The sequence below is a fragment of the Danio rerio genome, chromosome 7 (genome assembly GCF_049306965.1).
Source record: "Danio rerio strain Tuebingen ecotype United States chromosome 7, GRCz12tu, whole genome shotgun sequence".
In the NCBI taxonomy this organism is placed as follows: Eukaryota; Metazoa; Chordata; class Actinopteri; order Cypriniformes; family Danionidae; genus Danio; species Danio rerio.
In genome coordinates, this window is record NC_133182.1 from 42,600,076 (window position 1) to 42,624,426 (window position 24,351).

At 35.8% G+C, this 24,351-nt stretch overlaps 1 protein-coding gene across 3 annotated transcripts in view; it reads right to left on the reverse strand.

Annotated features, from left to right (window-relative positions):
• The window catches only part of itfg1 (integrin alpha FG-GAP repeat containing 1), a 228,834-nt gene that overhangs the window by 104,901 nt on the left and 99,582 nt on the right, over positions 1–24,351 (reverse strand). For all 3 annotated transcript variants that reach the window (XR_012383480.1, XR_012383481.1, XM_073908876.1), the window contains exon 10: positions 13,061–13,233. Coding sequence is in view for 1 of the 3 variants with exons in the window: in XM_073908876.1 (XP_073764977.1) it covers positions 13,061–13,233 (173 nt within the window). In the remaining 2 variants the exon portion in view is untranslated. The remainder of the gene's footprint in view (positions 1–13,060; positions 13,234–24,351) is intronic.

The following is a 24,351-nucleotide window of genomic DNA, read 5'->3' on the forward strand; positions in this document are numbered from 1 at the left end:
ATCATTTGTAGAAGCTGATTCCAGCAGAGGGGGATGCAGTAGCTGAAAGCAGATTCACCCTGTTTTGACTGAACCCTTAACATTTTTAATTTACTTGATCCTAATTTCAGTATATAAACATGCTGAAATAAAAGTCTTAGTAACTTCAGGTTCACAAGGACTTTAAGATGGAATATACTGTAGTTCAGGTCTTCAGTGCACTGTAGAGAAATAGCCTAATGTACAACATCTAAAAAAAATATATATATACAAATTTGCACTTTATTTAGCTCTGAATGGTACATAGTATCGTAAGGGGCCTTTTCTCTTCTAAAAACGCTAGCTGCACCTTGCTGTCTTTTTTGTTGTCAAGAAAAAAAAGCTCAGTGCGCTTTCGGAGCAGTCGAGTTCGGGCTAAAACCTGGCAGGAGTGGGATTCAAAATTTAGTCCTGCGCAAATCTCTACTTCTAAGTCATCTTGACAAAACAAACACTGCAGGAACCTCAACAGAAACTCTGCTTCCATTTGATTGCAGAATGAAAAAGACGCGACTGACGTAATGCGCTTTTCTGCTGAGAATTGACTTTTTTCAACACAGCACGCAATGGCAAAAATTTGAGATGCAGCAAACAGTTAAAATGCAAGGTACATAAGCAGCACAATTTTTAAAAACTTTCATTCAATAAGTATAACTTTGTACTTTTAGTTAATAACCTTTTTAGTTAATAACTTTTAGTTAATAAGTATAACTTTATTTTGATGGACAGTTGTCCCTCGATATATTGCAGTTTACCTTTCAGGGCCTCACAGTTTTGTGGATTTTTAGTGCAAATTGACTTAGCTTTTTTGCATTGTGTTCTGCATTATGATTTGGTGTAGACAAATGTCAATAAATCTCCTACATGTTTCCTGTATAGTATAGAAGGCATTTAGCTAGCAAATTAACAAAAATCTTTGATGGCGAGCAGTGTAAGTTTCAACAAGGATGCAAAAACTGTTGTAACTGTCCGCAGCAAAACCATCATAAAGGGGGTCGCACACCTTATGCGTACATATCTTCAAGCACACTGGATACTTCTGGTGCACAACAGAGCACAATCTAAATAACTTCATTTTAAAGGGCACCTATTTTACCCCTTTTCAAGATTTAAGACAAGTCTTTTGTGTCTCCAGATTGTGTCTGTAAAGTTTCAGCTCAAAACACACATCCGATTAATTATGATTCTTTTCAGAACATTAGAATTTTCTGCTCTTAACACCATGTAGTTGTTTTTGTGGCCTGTGCTTTTAATGCTAGTTCTTTCCACACACCATTCCCACATCTGTCAGAGTGTGCCCCAATCTCCACCTTGGTTGCGTCAGATAAACAGCACAGTGACAGATGTCAAGGAAGCAGATCTCACGTAAGGATTGTGAGAAATACTACAGTAATAACTTTCCCAATGACTATTTGATGTATTTGTTGTGGAGTTGCAACGATGAGTCACACAATGTCGTTACAACGTTCACTCAACCACACACAAACACACACACACGTTAATACGCGGCTATCAATCAAATCGGTGGGCGGGGAAACCACACTCCTACATCACATTACAGTGAGCCTAAAATGGGAGGGATTTGGATCCTATTTTAACATTAGGACATTTACAAAAAGAGACTTGTTGTCTTTATATCACTCAAATTTAACTGTGGACACACTATACCTAAACCCAGTTCTGTCCAAACAGCTTACAAAAGATTTTCATCATAGGTGCCCTTTAAATAACATGCAAATGTGCATGTCTGATGTGTGTTACTTCCAACTGTCATGTGCGAGGCGCATCTGGTGTGTGACCCCCTTAAGTATGGAGTCTGCTTTAGCTTTGTGGATCAGTGACTGCAAGAAAAAGAACATTACGCTGGAAGGTTTATAAACTTTTGTGGTTTATAAACCTTTTGTGGACAGCGATGAATGTTTGCGCCTGACAACAGGTTTTGATCTTTGGTTTCATTCTGTAAAGGTTGTTCTTTGAGAATGTTTAAACAAGAGAGAAAAGTGTAAAAAAAATGTTAAGGCCTATCTGAGAAAAGTGTATAAAGTGTGTAGTGAAGGGTTTTACAGCCTCAAAACATTTATAATAATTATAAAAAATAAAGCAGACTACTTCACAGATTTCGCCTATTGCAGGCTATTTTTAGAAAGTAACTCCCGCAATTAACGACGGACCACTGTATTCTTAATGACACAGTTTTATTTTCAACAGCCTTACTGCAATCTTCTGAGTCACAGGAACACTCAGAAAGCATTCTAATATGCTGACTTGGTGCCTAAGATATATTTCTTATCCTTATCATGTTAAAAAGCTGTCCTGCATGTATTTCAGGAAACTCTAAAAAGATATTATATTTGGTAACAATGAAAATCTGTGACTTTTTATGAATATATTAAAATATTATTGTATCATGAACAGATAGCCACAGATACTTTTGACAGAGCTTAACTTGCATTTAATGAGCAAAGAGAATCCTTCACATCAAGAAGCAAACCAAACATAAGCTGACTCCCCAGAGTAAATGAGAATCACTTGAGCTGACGTGAATATGACCATCAGAAAATATCCTAAGATGTGCTTCAGAGAACAACATTGTGTCCAGATGTTTTATCAGGCTAAGCGTCATCTTCGGATCACTCTCACACTGCTGTCTTAATAATCTCACCCTCAGTTTTGAGGTCAAAGCCTCTCGCATTTGAGGCATCAGCAACAGTTAATCTCAGCATCAGTGCAGAGCACTTGAGTAGAAAATGATTACACAACTTCTTAACACGGCTGAATCAGAGCGACATGATCACGCCGCCGCTAATGAAGAGATCTGAAGAAAAGAGAAAAGCTTTGGGTTCATGGCAAAGCTGAAGGATTCTGAACTGCGCGTTCATACTCAGACGATTGTGTATTATTTACACGGGCAGAAGTGAACAGGAAAAATCAATGCGAGGAGAGCTGTGTGAAGATGAACAAAGTGAGTCCTCTTCTCAGACCTCTTCAAGTGATTTTATTGGTGAGTCAGAGGGCTGATGACCAAGCTCTTCTGCCGCTCTTCATTTCATCTCAAGCGGAACGAGCACCTGGAAGGACACCAGAGCCCAATTGGAATGGAAGTGAGTGTGTAGGAGATGAGCCAGGTATTTGACATGTAATCTGCTGATAAAGAAAAGACTGAAGAGTGTGCTTGCTTAAAGAGAGAACTAGAGAAGGGATGGTTGAGAACAGCTGTCTAAGTGAATCAGACCAAGGGCAAATTCAACAGGCAAACAACAGAGAAAAAAACAAAGATGGAGAAGGACACACAGGAGAAGCAGCAGAGTATGTGGAAAAAATTATGACAGGAAAGACAATGAACACTTTGTTCTCTTGAGAGCGCTGCAGTCGTGCCTAGACGCACTGCAAAAATCCATAGTGAACATGTGTAAATTGTGTGAGAACATGTCAGCAGAATCATCTCTGTGTGCATAGCAAAGCCTCTTTGACACAAGTGTGCTCATTCTGATATCTTATCATTGCCTCCAGGCAGCTACGTGAATTGGGAAAAGACTCAAAATGAATGGAAAAAAACACCTTAAATCTACAGAAGTGCTGCTTTAATAAATCATTTTAATAACACAACTCAATTCATGTCACATTACTGACAAGCAGTTTGTTTGGAAGAGCATTCCGGGTATAATAAGTGTGTTTTCACACAGGTGGTTTGATTCATCTGGTCCAGAGCAAGGACAACAAATTATACATTCTAACATTTTTTTTTCAACATCACATTAATTGGTCTGGTCTAAAGAGGCTGAAGGTGACACGGTGACTGAAGCCCTGGTTTATACTCGACGTGTCCACTAGTTTGCTTGAATGCGCACAACGAATGTGACGTCATTGCTGTGCTTGAGGAGGTTCGCTTGGAGTGAACATTTTTTGAGACTCGAGCGAACAGTTCGCTTGCCGCCGTATTTCATTTGAGTTGAATAATAAATCATTTCAATGAGAATTTGTCTGAAACAGGCACGACTGTACATACATCTTTATGATCCATCCATGGATGATCATATGAATAACCAGATGGATAAAAATTATTGGCTAGAAATTCCAAAAGTAGTGGGAAAGGAGGAAAGTTTTTGTTAAACTTTTTTGAAAAACCTGAGGGAAAAGTTTGTTAAAGCACAAAATGTTTTTTTAATTACAGAAATATGTTTTTGCACCATTTATTTTGAATTTAAAATAACTTAATAGTTACAAAACTATTATCAAGAAACAAATTATTTATTTGATAACTGAAAAATAATATTTGAACCGATCAGTTTACAACATACTGATGACCTGCTTTTTTGGACTTTATTGGTGATAATGGTTTATTCTTTCTATAATAAAAAATATATTTGTAGAGCAACCCATGTTCTATTGTCATTAACTTTTGAATAAACTTTAATAGGTAAAACTGTCAGATATATGAACAAAAGCAAGTGATGCATCAAAGTTTAATTAAAAAAAACTTCTTGGAATCTTTAAAATCATAAAATAATTAGTAAAAATAATTAGTTAAAAAATCTTGGATGAAATTAATTATATGACAGTCCTGGAAACTTACCACTTCTATAATTATCTGTCTGATCGTACGGAGAGTTTCTTTCACATCCTGTCATTTTAAAGAATATCACAACAACGAACACATCAAGTATAAAAGCCTTGTCCATTTTGTGAGGTGCGCGCTCATTAAGCGGAGGTGCGCGATGTGGCGCAAGGCGGAAGTATAAATCAGGCTTCAGTGTTTAGCATTGTCGCCTCATGGCAAGAAGGTCGCTGCTCGAGTCCCAGCTGGGTCAGTTGGCATTTGTGTGTGAAGTTTGCATGCTCTTCCCGTGTTGACGTGGGTTTCCTTCGAGAAAACCCGAACCCACACGAACCGGCCAGGTCCCGTCGGATTCGGTTGGATTCGGGTTCGATTTCTATCATTTTAGACGGGGTCAGGTCGGGCCTGGCTTGGCTTTCGCAGTAGGTAAATGAATAGTCATGTGATGCATTTCGATTAGCGCGAGAAAGTACTAATCAAATCGTTTGTTACAAGATTAAAATGCATCCCTGCAAAGGTGAAACAAAAGATGACGGAGAAGTTAAAAAGAGCAAATTTTGACTGCGGTCAAGCCAGTAACCAGTTCACAAACAATCCTACCCAAAACTTGCAAAATTAGCCAGATCAGAACTAAGCATCTCGGCCTGTAGCAGCAGCAGTGAAAGGGTGTTCGGTGCTGCTGGACGCACTATCCTGAGCACAGGCCTGTGCTAAAGCCTGTGGATTCAATAATGTTTCTCCACAAAAACACGTAGCCTAATCTTGGTTAGTAAAGGTTTTTTAAATTATAAATAAATATTAATTGTACCATAAAATCATAATGTAGCCAGAGTATACAGGCTAATGTTGGCATTAGGCTATTCTTTTATTATTCAGCTTCACCGTCGCCTTAAGGCCAAATCGTGAAGAGAAGTGATGAAACAAATCCCACAAATATTGCCAAATACCCGTAATAATTTTGAATTTATTTTAATTTAATTTGCTAAGAAAGACTTATTTTATTGATGTGTTGGCCAATTTAAAAGCCAAGTGCACCCAGGTCTATTTAGAGAGCTGAAATGTTACCATGTTACAGAGGACTTATTTTATTTCTTTGTTATTTTATTTCGAATTCTGTCGGGCTCGGGCCTCATCAGGCCTAATTTTTATGGCCCCATTACAGATCTAGGACAGACCCTAAATTATTCATTCCATCAATATGATTTGTTTGTTTATTGTAGTCAAGATTAGCATTTGGAGATACTTTTGTGTATTTGACATTTAAATAAAGGTAGAGTATGCAGTTCTGAATGCAGAAGCGTAGTGCCATATATTAGTCATTTTAGCACGGCAGCTCAAGGCTAGCAGTCTCACACTGTGGTTCAGGTGATACATCAAGCACATCCCATTCATTATTTCCCCATTTATGCATGTTTTTTTATTGCTCTAATGTGTCAAAAACAGCCCAGTGCCATTATATAAATAGTCATATGGGCCGGTCTTACTCTAGAGGACAATTCAATCTAATTCAAGAGCAACACTTTTTGCTAATTACTTTCTTTTGTTCAATAATAGCATTTACTGTAGTTAAACGAAATTTAATTATCTATCTATCTATCTATCTATCTATCTATCTATCTATCTATCTATCTATCTATCTATCTATCTATCTATCTATCTATCTATCTATCTATCTATCTATCTATCTATCTAATATATATATATATATATATATATATATATATATATATATATATATATATATATATATATATATATATAATTTAATGCATTTCTAGTTTAAAAAGAGCACTCCAGATCCAACAGAACTTATGATTTATTACCATACAGCCAAAACTATGTTTGGTAGAACTATTAGGTCTGATGATTAATTTTACTGCATTATTCAGGAATAAATACAACAATTTAATCAAATCAAGTACTTTGAACGTTTTAAGTACAACACACAGTCTAACAACATAGTTCAGTATTATTGCATCGAATTATTAATTATTATTTGGTTTAGTAAAACACAAATATATAATGTTCAAAAGTAATTATACATATATTTGAAACATAATTTTGAAAATACTGCCATCTCTGATAGTTGGTTGGATAAGTCAAGAAGTTAAAAAAGAAACAAAGGAAGAAGAAAAAAAGAAACTATGAAAGAAAGCAATAAAAAAGAATTAAAGAAAGAACAAATGAAAGAAGGAAAGAAAGAAAGAAAAAAAGAAAGAAAAAAAGAAAGAAAGAAGAAAAGAAAGAAAGAAAAAAATAGAAAGAAAGAAAGAAAGAAAGAAAGATAATGATAGCTAGACTTGATGCTTTCAGAAGTTTCAATTTGCCTCAGCTACTGAAAAACATCAAAGCACTCTTTCTTCAAGGTTTTTTTTATTTTTAAATTAATTTTATTACTCTGTTTATTAGTCTTTTAAGCAATGAAACAACTCCTGAATGAAGTAATATTTGCTCTCATGCCAAACATTTTAAACAGAAAAATACAAAAAAAACCTAATTATGTATTCAATGGTATTGGCTTTTTTAAGAAAATTGATAAAGAAACTTCAGTGATAATAATACTGACTTCTGACATTTTATAGTAACAGCTTTGTGGCAAAAATCTGACAATTAATTTGCCTTTTTGATATCTCTGTTATTAATGCTGCAAGTGTGTTTTGTGTATCGGTCTGACATTGTGGATGAAAGTGTTTTCCAAAAATTACTTAGTGCACCTTTAAATTCATATAACTCCTTGTTTTTTCAATCTGCCAAACTAAGCAGCATTTTTTTCTTTATTCTAAGAGAGCTCTGTCTTCTCCTTACACTAGCTCTAGCATGCATCTACTTTAAAAGTGGACAAAGAGAACGATCAATGTGGTATAAAGCTAAAAAGCTCTTTTTAAATCTCTCAAAACGCTGATGGTTTTTTAAGCTGCAAAAGACATTGTATGCCACTTTTCTTTGCCCACAGCCATTTTCTCTGAAAGTGACACACAGTGACACAGACTAACAAAAAATGGTATGTACTGTATATATATATATATATATATATATATATATATATATATATATATATATATATATATATATACACACGCACACACACACACACACACACACACACACACACACACACACACACACACACACGCACGCATGCAGGCATTCTCAAATTTGGACGTATGTGTGTGTGCGTGTCAAAGGTACAGAAGACATTCACTAAGATAGACTTACAGAAACACACAGCCATCTAATCTCCTCCACATCAATGTCAGCATGTGGGCTGGACTCATGCAGTGAGTGACGGACCAGAGTCTGATATTCTCATATTAGATATATTACTAGTCCAGCAGTAAGCTAGTGGTACACTGACAGAGAACCATGCGCTTTATTTAGACATCATTTAAAAATGCTGAAAATGCTGCCCGTTCTTTTGCTTCAAAAATATGAGACACATGCAAATTGTATAATGACAGTCTTGGGATTGTAAAAGCCCATTTGTCTGTGTGTGATTAAAGTCTACTTGAAATCCAGATTGTTTGTTTACATCCTTAACAAAGGTTCATGTTTCAAATGTGCATAATAAACTAGTCATGCTGACGTCAACCAAGCCTACTTTTTTTTTTTAATGACAAATTCGTCAAACAAAAAAACCTGTTTTACACCCAGTTTCAATCAGTGCTGCATCATAATAGAGAAGAATGTGAATCTGAAAACAGTTCAGTCAAAAATTGAATTTCTGTCATCATTATTAATGCAATTTCAAATTGTTTTGACTGTGTTTTTTCCTAGGGTAAAAAGATTTAGTGGTTTGCTTTACACACAAAAATGAACATTAGCAGGGTGATTGGAGTTCAGTGTTGTTTTGAATCCCAGTGGGTTTATTATTTTTTTTTATTTTGGAATTTGGAATAATGTGAAGGTGGATGAATAACATAATTTTCATATTGAGGTGAATTATCAGATGAAGACTACACTAAAGTCAGGGAGACGTGCAAAAAAAAAACCCAACAAGCTAATTACTAAAAAATTAAACAACAAACAAAACACTTCTAAGGCTGTGTTTACACCAGATCCTATAATATATTTTTGTCCAATCACAAGGAGACAATGCTACAGGTCTTAAATGTTGCAAACTTGTCCAGTTTTGTCACAGATTGTATTCATAATGTAAACACTTTTGTGGCCTAACAGCCACAAAAGACTCTCAGCCGACAAAACATTGTTATGGGATCAAAAGAATCTCTTCAAACTTTGCTGCGCTGTCCCAAAACACAAATAACAATCAAAACTGTAGTTGCTATCCTCAAGCTGCATAACATCTATTCACTCATGCTTACCGAGCACTTCTGTGAAAGTGATATTGAGTGTGGTGAAATAAGGAGAGAAGGATCTTGATGAAATCCAAAACAAACAGTCAAAAGAGATCATTTGATTTTCTTGTTAAAACCAGGTGGAAACGGTAACACTTCCTGGCTGAACTACCGTGATCACTGAAAAGCCATGTTAATCCAAGGTGGAAAGAAAGTCTATGCTGTGTTCATACCAGACGTGACATGCGTGAATAAATCATGCTATTCGCCCATTAATAGATGCATGAACATATTGATTCACTTCACAATAGACAGGAATTTGCATCATGGACGGGTTTCCGTCTGCCTGATGACTCTAGTTTCATTGCTTAATGGCTAAAATGGATTTTCTTGAGAGAGTAACTGTGTTTTATGTGCTTTAGGAAGGCTGAGAACCAGCGTATATTTGTTCGACGCCGTGACTGAGTCCAATAGATTCTTTTAGAGGTGCACCCAGCTCTGAGTTCATAAACTCCTCCAGAAACTATACCTGGATGATGGAGGCTTTCAGCAGTGCTTCAGACTGAGCCGAGCCCTGTTTGATGAACTGTTGTCGGGACACAAACAAAAGGCACTATGTCATAATCACACCCATAATAGAGCAAGCTCCTGATTGGTTAACGTGGTGCAAATCTCTTCTAAAGTTCAGATATTTCAACTCAATTCAATTTCGAATGAGAATCGCACCACAGGATGTCTATTCGAGTATTTGCATCATCTTTACAAATAAATCACTCGCGCTTAATGATTATATAGGAGATATAGCCCTTTTTACAGTAATTTGCTGTAATCGTGCCACCTGCTGTAATTTCACAATAAAATTATGAATACAACATATTACTGTGAATTTTACAGTTAAATACTGTGAAGCTATACTAATGTAATTTACTGTGAAAAATTACAGTAACTTGTACAAACCTGGAAATTTTTTACTGTGTAGGTGTCTGATGTGAACGAACAACCACATTACAACCACATAAACATGAACTTTCCACTCAGTCTCATGATCACAGTTTAAAATGTAAAATGTTACACTAAAGTAGAAACACACACAAGGGCATAACAGAAGTTAAAAATAGCATGAGCATCTACTCCTACACCTCATGGGTTCATAACATTTCCTCATTTGATACGGCCTAGAGGGAGAAAGACTTATGTAGAAGTGGGCAGAGAGGCTGACTGAAACAAGCATTGAAAGCAAGGCAAAATTCTTTTAAGCCACTGATGGTTTAGAAAATTTTTGATAATTTTACATAATTACACTGTCAATATCTGCAGAAAATTGTTCATGGCTTGTTAAAAGAAGCCCTCATTTAAATTGTAGATGATTTTGACTTTGTCTCTGGCTGCTTGGGTAAATTCTATCACCCACCCACTTGTTAGGAGAAATAAATAAATAAATATAAAAACACACACCAACTCCAACACACAATATCACTCAAGAAACCATGACAACCTTTGCTGACAAAATGGGCTGGAGGCCGTTTGAAAGTGTTTGAGGGGGAAACAAGAAAAGAAACTGGCACAATAGTATTTGCATCTAAATCCATCACTCATTTCTAAACAGCAAAATGGCAGTGTGTTCACAAGACCTCAACATACTGTATCACCAGGGGCCATGGTATAGCTATTTTGTTTTTGCCTGAAAATGTTTAAGACTCTCTGAGGGATGATATCACCAAGAATCACAGGTTACAGCAAATAATCTTCTTTATTGTTCCACTTAAGATAAAAGAAGCCAACTACATCATGAATGGCTTGATTGTGAGAAAATTAACACCATCTTTTTACCATTTAACTACTCATACAAAAATGCTAGGGACTATATTGCGAAGATTCATGGAGTGTTAAGAATGATCCAAGCACAGATTGGTCGTAAGATAAGAACGTGTCCATCTGTGAGGAGAGAAGGGTTTTAACATCTAGCTCCTGCTTGATGAGAGTCCAATCATTCTCCTTGGCATCTGAGCCAATAGAGGCGATAATAATGACAACGGGCCGATTTAAACAAACTATAGTTCATCTCTGAGGTCTCTGGATGCATGTTGCCTGATTAATGTGTGAGTGTGATGATGAGATGGGCTGTGGGGTGATTAGAGAAGACTATGGAAGCTGCTAAAGCCTTATGACACGAGTGGAAGGTTAAGCCTCTGCTGACTTTAAGATTAGGTCAACCTCATGCATGAAGACCAAAGACTAGAGATCGAAAGCTAGTAGATGATAAAGGGTCACCAAGGATTTTGAGTGCGTGTCAGGTGACTCTTCGTACCCTTCAGGACGACGTGAAGTTGTGTTTGTTTTGTAAAAGCATCTTTTGCATCTCCTATAGTCACCTGGAGGCCAGCAGACAGAGCTTCTGGTATCTTATCTCAATCAGAGAGCTGTTAATCCATTCATGCCCTTCCTGCGCTCTCTCAGGCCTGTCTGTGCTCACTTAGGTCAGGCCAGATCGATAATGAGCGACAAGCTTCTGGCTCAACACAGATACTTGCTCTCTCTCTTTCTCTTGTGTTTATGGAAACAAGGGTGCACTCTGCCATTTAATCACTGTTTAAGAGACAATTCACCCCAAAATAAGATATTCACTAATTCTCCTATTTTAAAAAATGTTAAAAACCAGCAATGATTTGTCCTCCATAGTATTTATTTCTTTGTATGGATGTCAAAGGCTACCAGTTTCCAACACTCTTTGTAATATCAGGTTAAGAGAAAGATTACGGTTAAAAAAGAAAGTCATAAAAGTATGATAAGCAAACAGACATGTTTGGGTTAACTATACCTTTAATTTAACAGTGACATTATCAAAGGCTATCGACCTGACCCACAGATAACCACCATCCACCCCCCCAACAACCCTCCCCATTACCCCTATCTCACCCAAGACTGCAGTTCGGTCAAATTTCCTAAAGGATAAACAGCTCTCATTAATAGTTGAGCATGCTTTCACTTTTTTATTCAACATGAAATGCACATTTGAAGAAAGAGACTTCCCGCCCAACTTATAATTGTCATTCATATAGCCATATGCAGTTGGAGTCAGAATTATTAGCCCCCTTTGAATTTCTTTCTTCTTTTTTTAACTATTTCCCAAATGATGTTTAACAGAGCAAGGACATTTTCACAGTATGTCTGATAATATTTTTTTTCTTCTGGAGAAAGTCTTGTTTGTTTTATTTAGGCTAGAGTAAACTCAGTTTATAATTTTGTAAACACCATTTTAAGGACAAAATTATTAGCCCCTTTTAAGCTAGTCTACCGAACCTAACCTAACCTAACCCTAACCTGCCTAGTTAACTTAATTAACCTAGTTAAGCCTTTAAATGTCACTTTAAGCTGTTTAGAAGTGTCTTGAAAAATTTCTAGTCAAATATTTACTGTCATCATTGCAAAGATAAAATAAATTCATTATTAGAGATGAGTTATTAAAACTATTATGTTTAGAAATGTGTTTAAAAAAATATTCTCTCTGTTAAACAGAAATTGGGGAAAAAATAAACAAGTGGTCTAATAATTCAGGGGGGCAAATAATTCTGACTTCAACTGTATATGCCATTACATATCCATAATACACTGTCATATAGACCCTCAAAACAGTTGCTTTCTTTAACATTCAATATTAATAATAGATTTCTGCATATAAATGACACTGACTGAGGATTCGAGTTTTAACTATAAATTAGTCTCAAAAGATTTCCTTGGGTAAATTGGCTACTTTGAAAGCAGGTCTTCTGTTAATTTATTTTGCAAACCACTGACTGTTTTGCATTCATCTCAAGATTATGTGTAAATATAGCATCCTCTGAAAAAACGTTTACGATCTATAATAGTAAAACCGTGTGCAGTTACAAAACACCACTCCTGGTTCTTGTGTTGAGTTTGGGTTACAAAATTTGTAAATAGCTTCATAATATTACATTCATATACTCCCCCACCCCACCCAAATCATCATTACTATAGCTCAGATACAATATTATTATTATAGATTATAGATACATTATCAGACTAGTAAACGCACAGGGTGCTTTTTTCTTCCTCAAAATATCATTTGTATTATTACATTTGCTCCTGCTGTAGAAATGAATCACACAAGTAAACAGCATTATGCACACTTGAGTACAGATTGTGTCTACTCTACCCAGCACTGATGGCTTACCTGGCGCTGGTGTTACGGAGGATCACAAGGGCATCAGGAAAGCCATCCAAGTTGTAGTCTCCGAGGTGCAGGGTGATGGGAATTCGCAGTTCTTCCGAAGTGGGCTTTTCTGGAGCGGGCACAAAACCCCACACAGAATCCTTCCTCTTGAAGTCCATCAACACAGGCACCCACTGGAAATAAAGAAGATTATGCAGACACATGAGTGGACAAATACTTTCCTGAGAGATGCATTAAAACATCACAAATAAATGAACCTTGAATTTTTCCTAAATAAACATAAACAATTACAGATCCATAAAAAATTCTCATCTAATGTTACATTTTTGGTACCAATACTAACTTGAGAAACTAAAATGGAACGTTTAAGTACAGATATGCTCCATTTTATATGTTAATGCAACGGTGACAGCTTTGTACCTTTATTTCATGAGTAGACAGGGTCTAAATAAAAGAATTGTCACACCGGCTAATAGTCGTTCACAAATCTACCAACAAAGTAATGAACTTAATGAAACTTAATGAAAAAGGTAAAAGTAGAGTAAGGTTCCATTAGTTAAGGCTTATTAATATATTTACTAACATGACAATGTATCTGTTAGAGCAGTGATACCCAAAGTAGTTGGCCCAAAGTTGGCCCACTGTAACCTTTAAATTGTCCCACAATCCCATCTGAGAGGAGAGTAAGAATAACGGAGAGGGTTGGGGCGAATGCTTCACAGAGATCGTCATTTCTAATTTGGTGTAACCTTTTTTTTTTAACCTCTTTTGTTTTATTGCTGAGCTACAATAAAAGCAAACGGAAATTAAATGCTTCAATCAAAATGCTGTGAATGAGCTGAATTTTATTAAATCTGTCATTCGATGTATAGGGGACTATGCAGAAGATATCAGTGAGCAAATCAAGCCAAAAACTAGTGTAATACTGTTATAAATGGGATTGTTTGGTCACACTTTATTTTGATGGTCCGATTGTTGAATTTAAGTTAGGCTGTTAGGTTGGGGTTAGCGTACGCTGACATGTACTTGTAAAGTTTCTTATAGTCAGTTAAATGTTGAAGGAGCAGTATCAGCAGATATTAAGCAGACAGTCTACTAACACTTAAATGCACAATCAAAATAAAGTGCTACTGATTGTTTTGTTTTTATTGTAATAAGTTCATTATAAAAAGTAAAAAACAATACTGTATTAGTTAATATAAAGCAATGTTTTCTAGGCATTTTTAAATGTTAAATAATACTAAATATTATTAAATAAATTAGGAAATTACCCATGGCAACTATATTTACCTTTGGCCCACTAGCCATCAAGTTTGGTTTTTGGCTCTTCATAAAAAAAGTTCGGCCACCTCTGTATTAGAGTATTTACTGATCTTTGTTAACATTAGCTAATGGAGAACACAGTTGCTCATTGTTACGTTTTGCTAATTCACAGTGCATTTTCTAATGTTAACAAGCACAACATTTGGATTTTAACAATACTTTAGAAAATGTTTTGTTCATTCTTAATTCATGTTAGTAAATTTATTTGCATTAACTAATAAAACCTAATTGTGGAGTGTGACTAAAAAAGAAAAAAGGAAAAAAGAAAAACCTAACCGATAAACAAATGTTATATATATATATATATATATATATATATATATATATATATATATATATATATATATATATATATATACATACATATACATATATATATATATATATATATATATATATATATATATATATATATATATACATATATATATATATATACATATATACATATATATATATATATATATATATATATATATATATATATATATATATATATATATATATATATATATATACATATATATATATATATACATATATATATATATATACATATATATATATATATATATATATATATATATATATATATATATATATATATATATATATATATATATATATATATATATAAACTTAAATTAATATAAAATGTTTAGTTTTTTTATGGGGGAACACTATCAATTAATGGAAATTTTCTGTTTTTAATTTACGATAAAGAGTCTGTGTAATAAGCTGACAGTACATTTCTTGTTTTTTTACGGATTTTTTTGTTTTTGTTTTTGAACTCACAGAGAATAAATCTGTGTGGATTAGTTACTGCAAGCTGAACCACTGAAAACACTGTTATCACGTCATTCATGTCAAAATATCATGTTATGCATCACATAATATTTATATCATTTCAACACCATCTTGGCAATTAGAAAAATCACAATAAACATTCTCAAGCTTTGTACGAAATAATCTAAAAAATTTACCAACCAACTAATGAGTAGAACTACTTCAAATACACACCAATGCCAATTTTGACTTGTGTTTGGCGCTTGACAAGTGTTCATTTTAGATCCTGGATGTGCTGTACACTAGCAGCCACTTTAGGTCTGTCTTTAAACCAGTGTCTGGTATGAGCCATACTTAATAAGTCATGTGGGGAAAAGAAAAATCAATTTGTGAACTGAACATAGTCACAGGAAAAAAAAAGAGCACACCAGGCAGAACGCAGCATTCTGGTCCTCTCGCTCTCTGGGTTCAGTCATTTGCACGTGCGTGTGGGGGAGGCAAAAACGCAGATGCTACAGGCCTCGCTCACTCATGAATGTAAAACAGAAAGCCAGGTGCATCTCTGCATGTTTGCATCCAAGGGGATACAGAGACAGGAGGAAGGCAGAGAGAGAGAGATGGCTAGAGAAATGTGGGGAGGGGAGATGGACACCAAGATGGAGTGCTGAAGAGAGAATGCTGGCAGAGCGTTCTGTAATGGCTGCTAATAAGGTTTTCTCCAGTACACAATGGGAATTAGCAATGCTGGAGACAACAAGGCAAAGAGAAAAAAAGAGAGGGTGTATTTGTGCATTTCTGCATTTGCACAAAATAACAACATCGCTAATATCTGCAAAACACAAACTAACTGATCTGTTCAGAGCTGAAAAGGAAAATAGAAATCAAGCTTGTGAGTCATGGTGTGCGCTGTTGGCCTAGTCGCCTCATTATGAGCAAATATAAGAGTCCTGCAATGTTTGTTTATATTGCGGCACATTTCCCGCTAAGTGTTTGACAGGTTATCGGGGACTATTGCAGTTGAACTGTGGTTGAAAAGCAGTTCAGACTGCTATTTTAGCTAAAAATAAAAGAAGACGTGAGAAATTATAAAGCATGCAAGATTAATAAAAGCAGTATTAACAGGCGATTAATAGCCAGTATTAATAGCTAATTGCAACTGAATTAAACATAAGTGATACAGTAAGTAACATTGAAATAATCAGAAACACAAGTGTTGAGAGACCACTTTAATTTTGGTTGCACTAATTTATTAAAAATTGAGCCCGTATTATAATTTTTTAAAATGAGCTTCCATGCACTGTGTAACAGAGCACTAAGTAAATGAAAACATCCAGCTGTGGATTAAATTTATAAGTGAATCATGTTTAAAACTATTGCTTCTTTAATGAAATAGTTGACTCGAAGTCGGATCTTAGGTTTGCATTTTTTTCCCTGAACACATATGATATGATAACTGAACAAATATAAACTGCTGGATCCGGTAAAACATGAACGCACCTTTCTTTTCAGACAGCAGAGCACGGGTGATTACAAGACTAATTATTACGCGAAAATGACGACAACTGACAGATGGAGATTTAACTGTGGGAGGTTATTTTTTACAACAATACCACTGTATAATCAAACTAGTGCTGTGCTTGTTCCTGTCATTTCTCTGATTTTTAATACAATAATCTATGCTGCAATGAGGGATCTGCCGGCTGTTTGCTTCGTCAGACTTTAACAGTTACTTTGTCAGTAACTGTTACAGTTCATATGGACCAGTTTCGTCTTTGCAAGTGTAATTAAAATTGTTGTCTTATTTTGTGTAGTTTGCAAAATATGTTTAATTGCGTGTTGTAACTTGTGAATGCTCCATGCGCCTTGTAATCACTTATCTATTATAGATCTATGCTTGTACTGTATCTCTCTCTCTCTGTATGGGCTATTCACATGTTGCATCCAAAATCACATTGAAAACCTGACGCGTCAACCTATCACAACAGACTGGGTCATCGGACCAATCACAGCAGATTAGCACATACAAAAGAGGGTTTGGGAATAAATTAATGGCTGAACAAATCATATGGGAGTCGTTGAGATAATTATTGTAGGTAAAAATAAATGCATATTATAAGACAATGAAAGTGTTTTTTGACCTTGCACGCATATCAGCCAGGAGACCCCAAAACCAAAATATGACATATTATAATGCAAAATAAAATAAAACAAATCTTTCAAGTAAAATAAAATTTTGTTATCATTTACTCATCCTTTACTTCATCCAAATCTGTTTGAGCTTGTCTTCTTCTGTTGAACACAAAGAAATAATGTTGGGGGGGATAAACCATTGATTCCATAGTCATTTTGCTCTTATATTTATGTTTATGGCTATTTTCTCACCCAACATTTTTCAGAACATCTTAATGTTTTGCAATAGAAAGACAATGCAGACACACAGCTTCAACCAGAAACACACAATTCAGTATGAATTGTCTGAAGAGTCTCATATAAAATCACACAGGAGAGAAGATGGCCAGCTGAGGTCATCATGAGAAGGAACTAAATATAATGAGAAGGAACCAATCTATAATAAGGAACCACGCTGCCTATCACAGTTATGCAGATGACACACAGATTTCCCTAGTCTTATCAGCTAATCAACACAGCCCACCTGACTCATTCTTCAATGCACTGATGAAATTAACAGCTGGATGAGACAAAACGTTCTTCAGTTAAATAAAGAGAAAGTAACTGAAATCACTAAAAACTATTTACTGCAATAGCATTGTGAAGTGTCTGAATGACTGCACTGCAATGTAGGTATTCTCGTTTTATATGCTTTGCAGTTTAGATTTTTTGAAAATCATCTTTTCTTAATTATTTCAATTGGTTTATTACAGTTTTTCTCAAATGCTAAAACACATTTCACAAACGTTTCCTCCACGTTCCCCAATGTCTAAACACAACATCCTTTTCTAAAGCTATATAAACACAACCACACCTTCTCGCTTTAAAACTGAAACCTTCACACCAAAGGAGCAGCTCGAAGCTTTCAAAAATGTAAACACTATACACATAATTACACACTACAGCAAAACAATCGAAAACACAATGCTCAATTTGTGAGAAGGTTCTTTGTTTCATAATTGCCAATGTATATATTTAGAAACTTTACAGTAACGGATCTTCTTAGATCTCTGCAGAGGATTGGGCATTTAGATTTGTGAGTTTCATATGAAGAGTATAAATCTATAGAAGATACCTTATGTACACTACTGTAACACAACTCAATGCAAAAACAAAATCTATTGCACACAAGAGTACTCTTGAAAACATGATCAGGGTGTGAAGTTTTTTTATTTACTTTATTCACACCACACACACACAAAAACCACAATCACTGTGTGCCATCATGTCGCTGAGCTCAATCGGGCCACATCCCCTCATCCATCGCAGTACACACATTACATTGCATTAGCTCACTTTGTATGGTATTGTATGATGCAGATCGCTCAGGTTCGAGTAAAGCACAGTAAAAAGCTATGTAAAACACAGATAAAACACAGATAAAAGCTATGTAATATCAAAGCAAAACCATAGGGTTAGAACGCACTTTTTTTCTCCATTTACTCTAGAAAACACTATTGGTTGATTTTAGAGAAGGGTTTAAGTCAATGGTTAACTACAGTAGGTGATCTGTGTGCCATATAAATAAACCTGCATTGCATTGAATGATAAACAATACTCAAAAAGTATAACTGAAGTGATATTCAGTGCAAAGTGATTTGTTTAAACATTTAAAAATGAACTTGCAGACTATTTCTCCAGACATATATTTCATTTATTTTACTGTGTAAAAATTGTGTCTCGTCTCAGACCTTAAATTGAGTCACACAGCAACTTACTACTCAGATTGTTATACATATATTTATATATATAAAAAAAGGTGTCACTGAATCAAATGTAAATCCATTAACAAATTCTACGGTTTATCCAACAAATACAGCAGTTCATATGTAGTGATTGTGGACTGTGAGTCACACAATATCACAACATGTGATTTGTTGGTTAAATCTCAAGAATATTGTCATTATTTTACAACTAATGCAGATGTGTCATAGAATATATAGATTTAAAACTTACAAACACTCCGATATGAGTGAAGGTTTGACTATAAATCAGCTCGATAACACTTTTTGTGGAATTCTTGCTATTCAAAACCTACAACTATTTATACATACTATTTACAGTATACTACAACTTTTAGCTCAATAAACTCCCAATTTAGTGCTTATTAACAGTTATTAAGGTAGTTTTTGGGTTTATATCTTGGGTTGGACTAGGGATGTAGAATTAGATCATGTAGAATGTGCATTTTATAATTACAAATAAGCACCCAATTTCAACATGATAGGCAGGTTATAAACCAGTTGATAACAGTTTATTGATCTGTATGAGTGACAATGTAGATATAAACCGCACACATACATTTCCTGACACACATTAACTTGCCTTTTCTCTCTCTTTTTGTATTTCCTCTCTTTATGTATTTCTTTCACTCAGTTAATGAATGTTTTATAGTCTCTCAAGCTCTTGGAGTGCTTCTGCTTCCGTCCTAAAGGACTGCTGAGCCAGACCTCAGCACCCACTGCCTAAGTAAGTCCTAAGTAAGCAGTTCTGACTGATAGGCTGTTAAAACAGGTTATGAAATGTTATGACAGCTTATGGGCACACTTGCTGTTGGCTCATCATAACTAAGTGGAAACACTGACAGGGATTTCAATTGAACATGCTTGGTAAACCAACTCCAAGCTATGGTCATTATCCTGAAGAACCAATTCAAATAAAGCAAATGATTCTAATTAAAGACATTTGAGTGGGTGTAGGTGCTGGTACGTGTTGGGCCTCTATATAAATGAATGCACACATTCAGTTTTGTTCAGTGTGTTTGAGTTCTGCAAGTACAGTAAAGCTCCGCATACAAAAACAAAACCATCTCTCTCTCCCTAAAGAAGTCAGTCACACAAAACATCCTTAACACCCAGCAGAATTCTCCTCAATTGAAGACTCTTTCCATTCAGCACTGTAATGATTATGCAAACAGTCATTGCCCTTGTGGCCATCCACAATCGGCTTCCATCACTCCGTGTCTGCTTTTGTAAATTGACTTATATCAGTGCTGACTGCCGGTTAATGCTAAGTCTTATTGATTTATTAGGGAGGGTAGATGAAAATCGCAAGGCTGTGGGCTGACATTGTGGTGAACACACAATGGGTCTACTCAAGTCTTTCTAGCTGATAACTGATTCATGGTCAAGAATATTAGTATTCCAAACATGAGTGTTTACAAACCCCGCACAACTTACAGCCAGTTTACAATAACACTGATGTTTTGCATGACAATCTGGCCCGTTTTTTACGTGTTCACACCAAGAGGTCAAAAACATCAGACAAGACGAACTAAGGTCTATGAGAAATATAGCTAGAAAACGCAATAATACAAAGACAGTTGTGAAACTACTGATAATAATAATAATAATAATTGTGCTTTGGGGTTGTAAAGATGTTGCTTCTCATCAAGACTTTTTTTTTAATTTAAGTGACGAATATCTAAGGGCTTATGACTGTCAAACAAAGAGATGGTCCATCAAAACAAGAATGCTGGAATTACTGTTAGTGTTTAAATAAGGAGATAGTTAAATCTAGCATTTCTGTGTAAACAGTCAAAAAGCATGATATAAGAATTGTTAGAATTCATAGAAATATAAATAGAATTAATAACATATTTACTATAAATATTAAGCCCAGCAGTAGTATGCATGAAAACAATGTAAACAACCTAACCAGAACTGTTTTTAGAATATCAGGAATAAGATTAAGCATGGAGGCATTAAATGCATTGTGAAAGAATTTCATAAATTTGGCTAAACTTTCAAGATTACCTTTTACTAAATTCACTTAATATTCTCACATCTGCACTGTAAGACAGTGAATCTTTAAACTTCGACAAGTATGTTTAATATAGTCATTAGCCCCTTTCACACATCCAGACCTTTCTGTAAAACTACCAACAAGGGATCATGTGTGAACAGGCCTTTTTGAAAATACTGGTAAATTCATCCCGACAATTTTCTGGAAAGAGAAGTTGTAACATTACTGATAATTTCAGAGAATGCTGCTATGTGTGAACCGAGAAGAAACATTACTGGAAAGAGCGTGATGTGAGACGTCAACTTTTACCAATCAGAACATTCAGATATATTCACATCCGTATTGTTTAGGAAAATAAAAGCCTTTGATATTTTTTCCAAACACATTTAGCTTCTAGCTGTTAGTCAGATAATGTTTCTATGCTCGTTCCTAATGTCACTGTGTAAAAAATGATCAATAAAATGCTTATGATAAACCGCTGTTAGTTTATCTTCAAGCTCTGCTTCAGCTGTGTGACGCGTGTGTGCACGTGAAAAAGCTCCAGTGAGCACCAGCACATGCACATATTGTGTACATCTCGACATGCAAAAGTGTCGGTCCTTATGTTTTTATCAAAGTTGTTCACACGACTTATTCATCCAAATTTGTACTGTCGTCGAATGTCGTCGAAACATTTAGGGTGCTTTTACATATAGATTTTTGTTTCGGTCCCCGTCTCGCTTGCCCAGTTAGCGCTGTTCGTTTGGCATATGTGAATCCAGCCATCACGCTCAGATCCGCAACAAAACAAACGCTCCGAGATCGCCTGAATGAGGTGGTCTCAGCTTAATTGAAACAAACTTTTGAGTGGATTGATTGTAGTGAGAAAGCGATACGATCCGAGCACAGCTAAATCACAGTGTTTTATGGATATGTAATAGGCATACGGCTATATGAAGAGAGAATTATGAGTAAGGCGGGAGGTCATTTCAGACATCCCAAGTCTCCCGAAAGTTCCGAGAGTCTCTCGCAAATGCACAGACTCCCGGATGCCTGCAAACAACTGATAATCACCCGGTAATCACGCGTCTCCCTCCCGGTCTTCATATGTTGCGCACCCTTATCATCCCTCCTCGCTCTTCAGCCACGTTGCGCCCACCCTGTCAAACACCACCAAACCACCACCCCCCCGACAGCAGAGCGAGACTCTGCAAAATAAACCATGAAACTCGAAATGAATCGATTCACAGGTGTGAAAGCACCCTTAGCTGCAGTTTGCGCTTCTTCCTTTAGATATTTGTGGGACAAAATCAGCTGCATAAACACTAAAGCTTTAAATAAAAGTGAAACCAATCTGGTAAATGATGTCAGAATTTTGTGGTATTTTGGACTGCATGTGTAAATGGTCTTTTCTGGAAAAATTCTGGAACGTCCTTGCCTGTGTGAAAATAAAATAAAAAAAAACACTTTTTTTTTTTCAACTATTTTGTTTTGCCCCTCAAACATCAAAATGGCTGGTCTTATTTAAAAAGAGATAAAAAATAAAAATACTGCTGTTATCACTTACCTATTTAAATGTTCTCATTCCAACCAATGTATTTATAATGTGTCCTTAAACACACACGACAGTCCAGTTTTTAGAACTTTTAGAGCTTACGACCATGACAAGTTGAATGAAAATGTAAATTCATTGTCTGAAAGTAGTTGGTGCTTATACAAAAATACCTTGACAACACAAAGCTCTATGCAACTTTCCGTTTCACACATCGTTTGTCTTGAAAAAGAAAGGAAGTCAAACATCATTTATCTGCTCGGATTTGAGTATTCGCTACGGTGTTCATCAGACCAAATACAAAAAGTACAGAGAACACTGAGCTGCTTTCCAATTCTTCCTCTTCTATTCTGTGTCACACAGCAATACAGTATAGTGTATTTGTGAGAGTAAGGTTTATGTAACAGCTTGTGTCTGTTTAAACAGACACATTAATAGCCATTCACTGAAGATGTTTATCACACTAAATTTAGTATGAACAGGCCTTTAAAAGGAAACGCAAGAGAAAAAACAACATAAAAGTCTTGATGATTGAGCCAATAAAGGTACTGAGCATCAGATGAGAAATGTCCTGCTTTGCGATAAAAGAAAAAGCTGCTTGTATGTGCCAAACTTGGCACGGACACAGTAAGCATAAAAATGAGCAGGTTTGATCTACATTGAAAACATCCTTCCAAAGTTTAAAAATACCCCAAAGCAGCTGCCGTGGAGAATAGGTGCTGGCGGCATTAGCTGTTGGCCAATGACGACTGTTGGCAGCAAACCAACCGGCATGGCAGTGTCGACCTGTACCATTTCGCAAAGAGTCTAGTACACATCATTACGCTACATGTGGTGGCATCCCTCGACTCTGATGTTGACAGAGGAATGGAGGAGGCTGGTAGGGTCACACAGAGAGGGATGTCGAAGGCACCACGCAGAATCGAGGCAGGAATAAAGCCCAGCTGGATGTGACCGACAAAATGTCCTGCTTATCAGAAGCCTTTAGAGAAATTTGAACAGGTTTAAAGTCAATAATTTGAGACCGGTAAACAGATTATACTTTAAAGCCGCCATGCAACTGGGAAAGTATTTTCCCACCATCTGCTTTACACATAGCAGGACTGTCTGTCTGACAGGCAGGGAAGGTTTGGGCTACTCCTCTGGCAGGCGCCTAGAGAGGCTGTGTACGCCGCTTACTGTTTAAAAAGACGTGAAAGCTCATCTGAGAACCAGTCAGGCCTTTCTATCGCAGACTGTGCACATTTATCATCCTGCTGTGCTGAATGTGGACCTGACAGTCCATTGAGACTGAACAGGTGAACATGTGCCATGGCTCACAGAAAAAGATGGTTTGCTCATCAGATGATGACTGGCATTTCAGAACGTGTGTGAGATGAGAAGTGCGCTGCCGATTAAATCAATATCTTCTGTCCACTTTTGACTATTTTATGACGATTCAGAGCCTTTGGGTTGGTTTTTGAATAAACTGTAGGTGTCTTCTCACAATTGATATTCCTTACAGACAAAAACAACTTTATAAAATGATGTATGCATTTTCTGCAGTATATTTTCACATTTAAAAAGACTGAGCAAATGTTAAATATGTTATAAATTCATAAATACAAGCATAAAACAATGTAAATATAATTTATTTGACTTTTTTCCCCTTTATTTTACAACCTGTACCTAATTCAGTAAGCAGCTAAAACATGCATGTGCAGTATTCGTCATCACAGTGACGCAGTGGATAGAACAG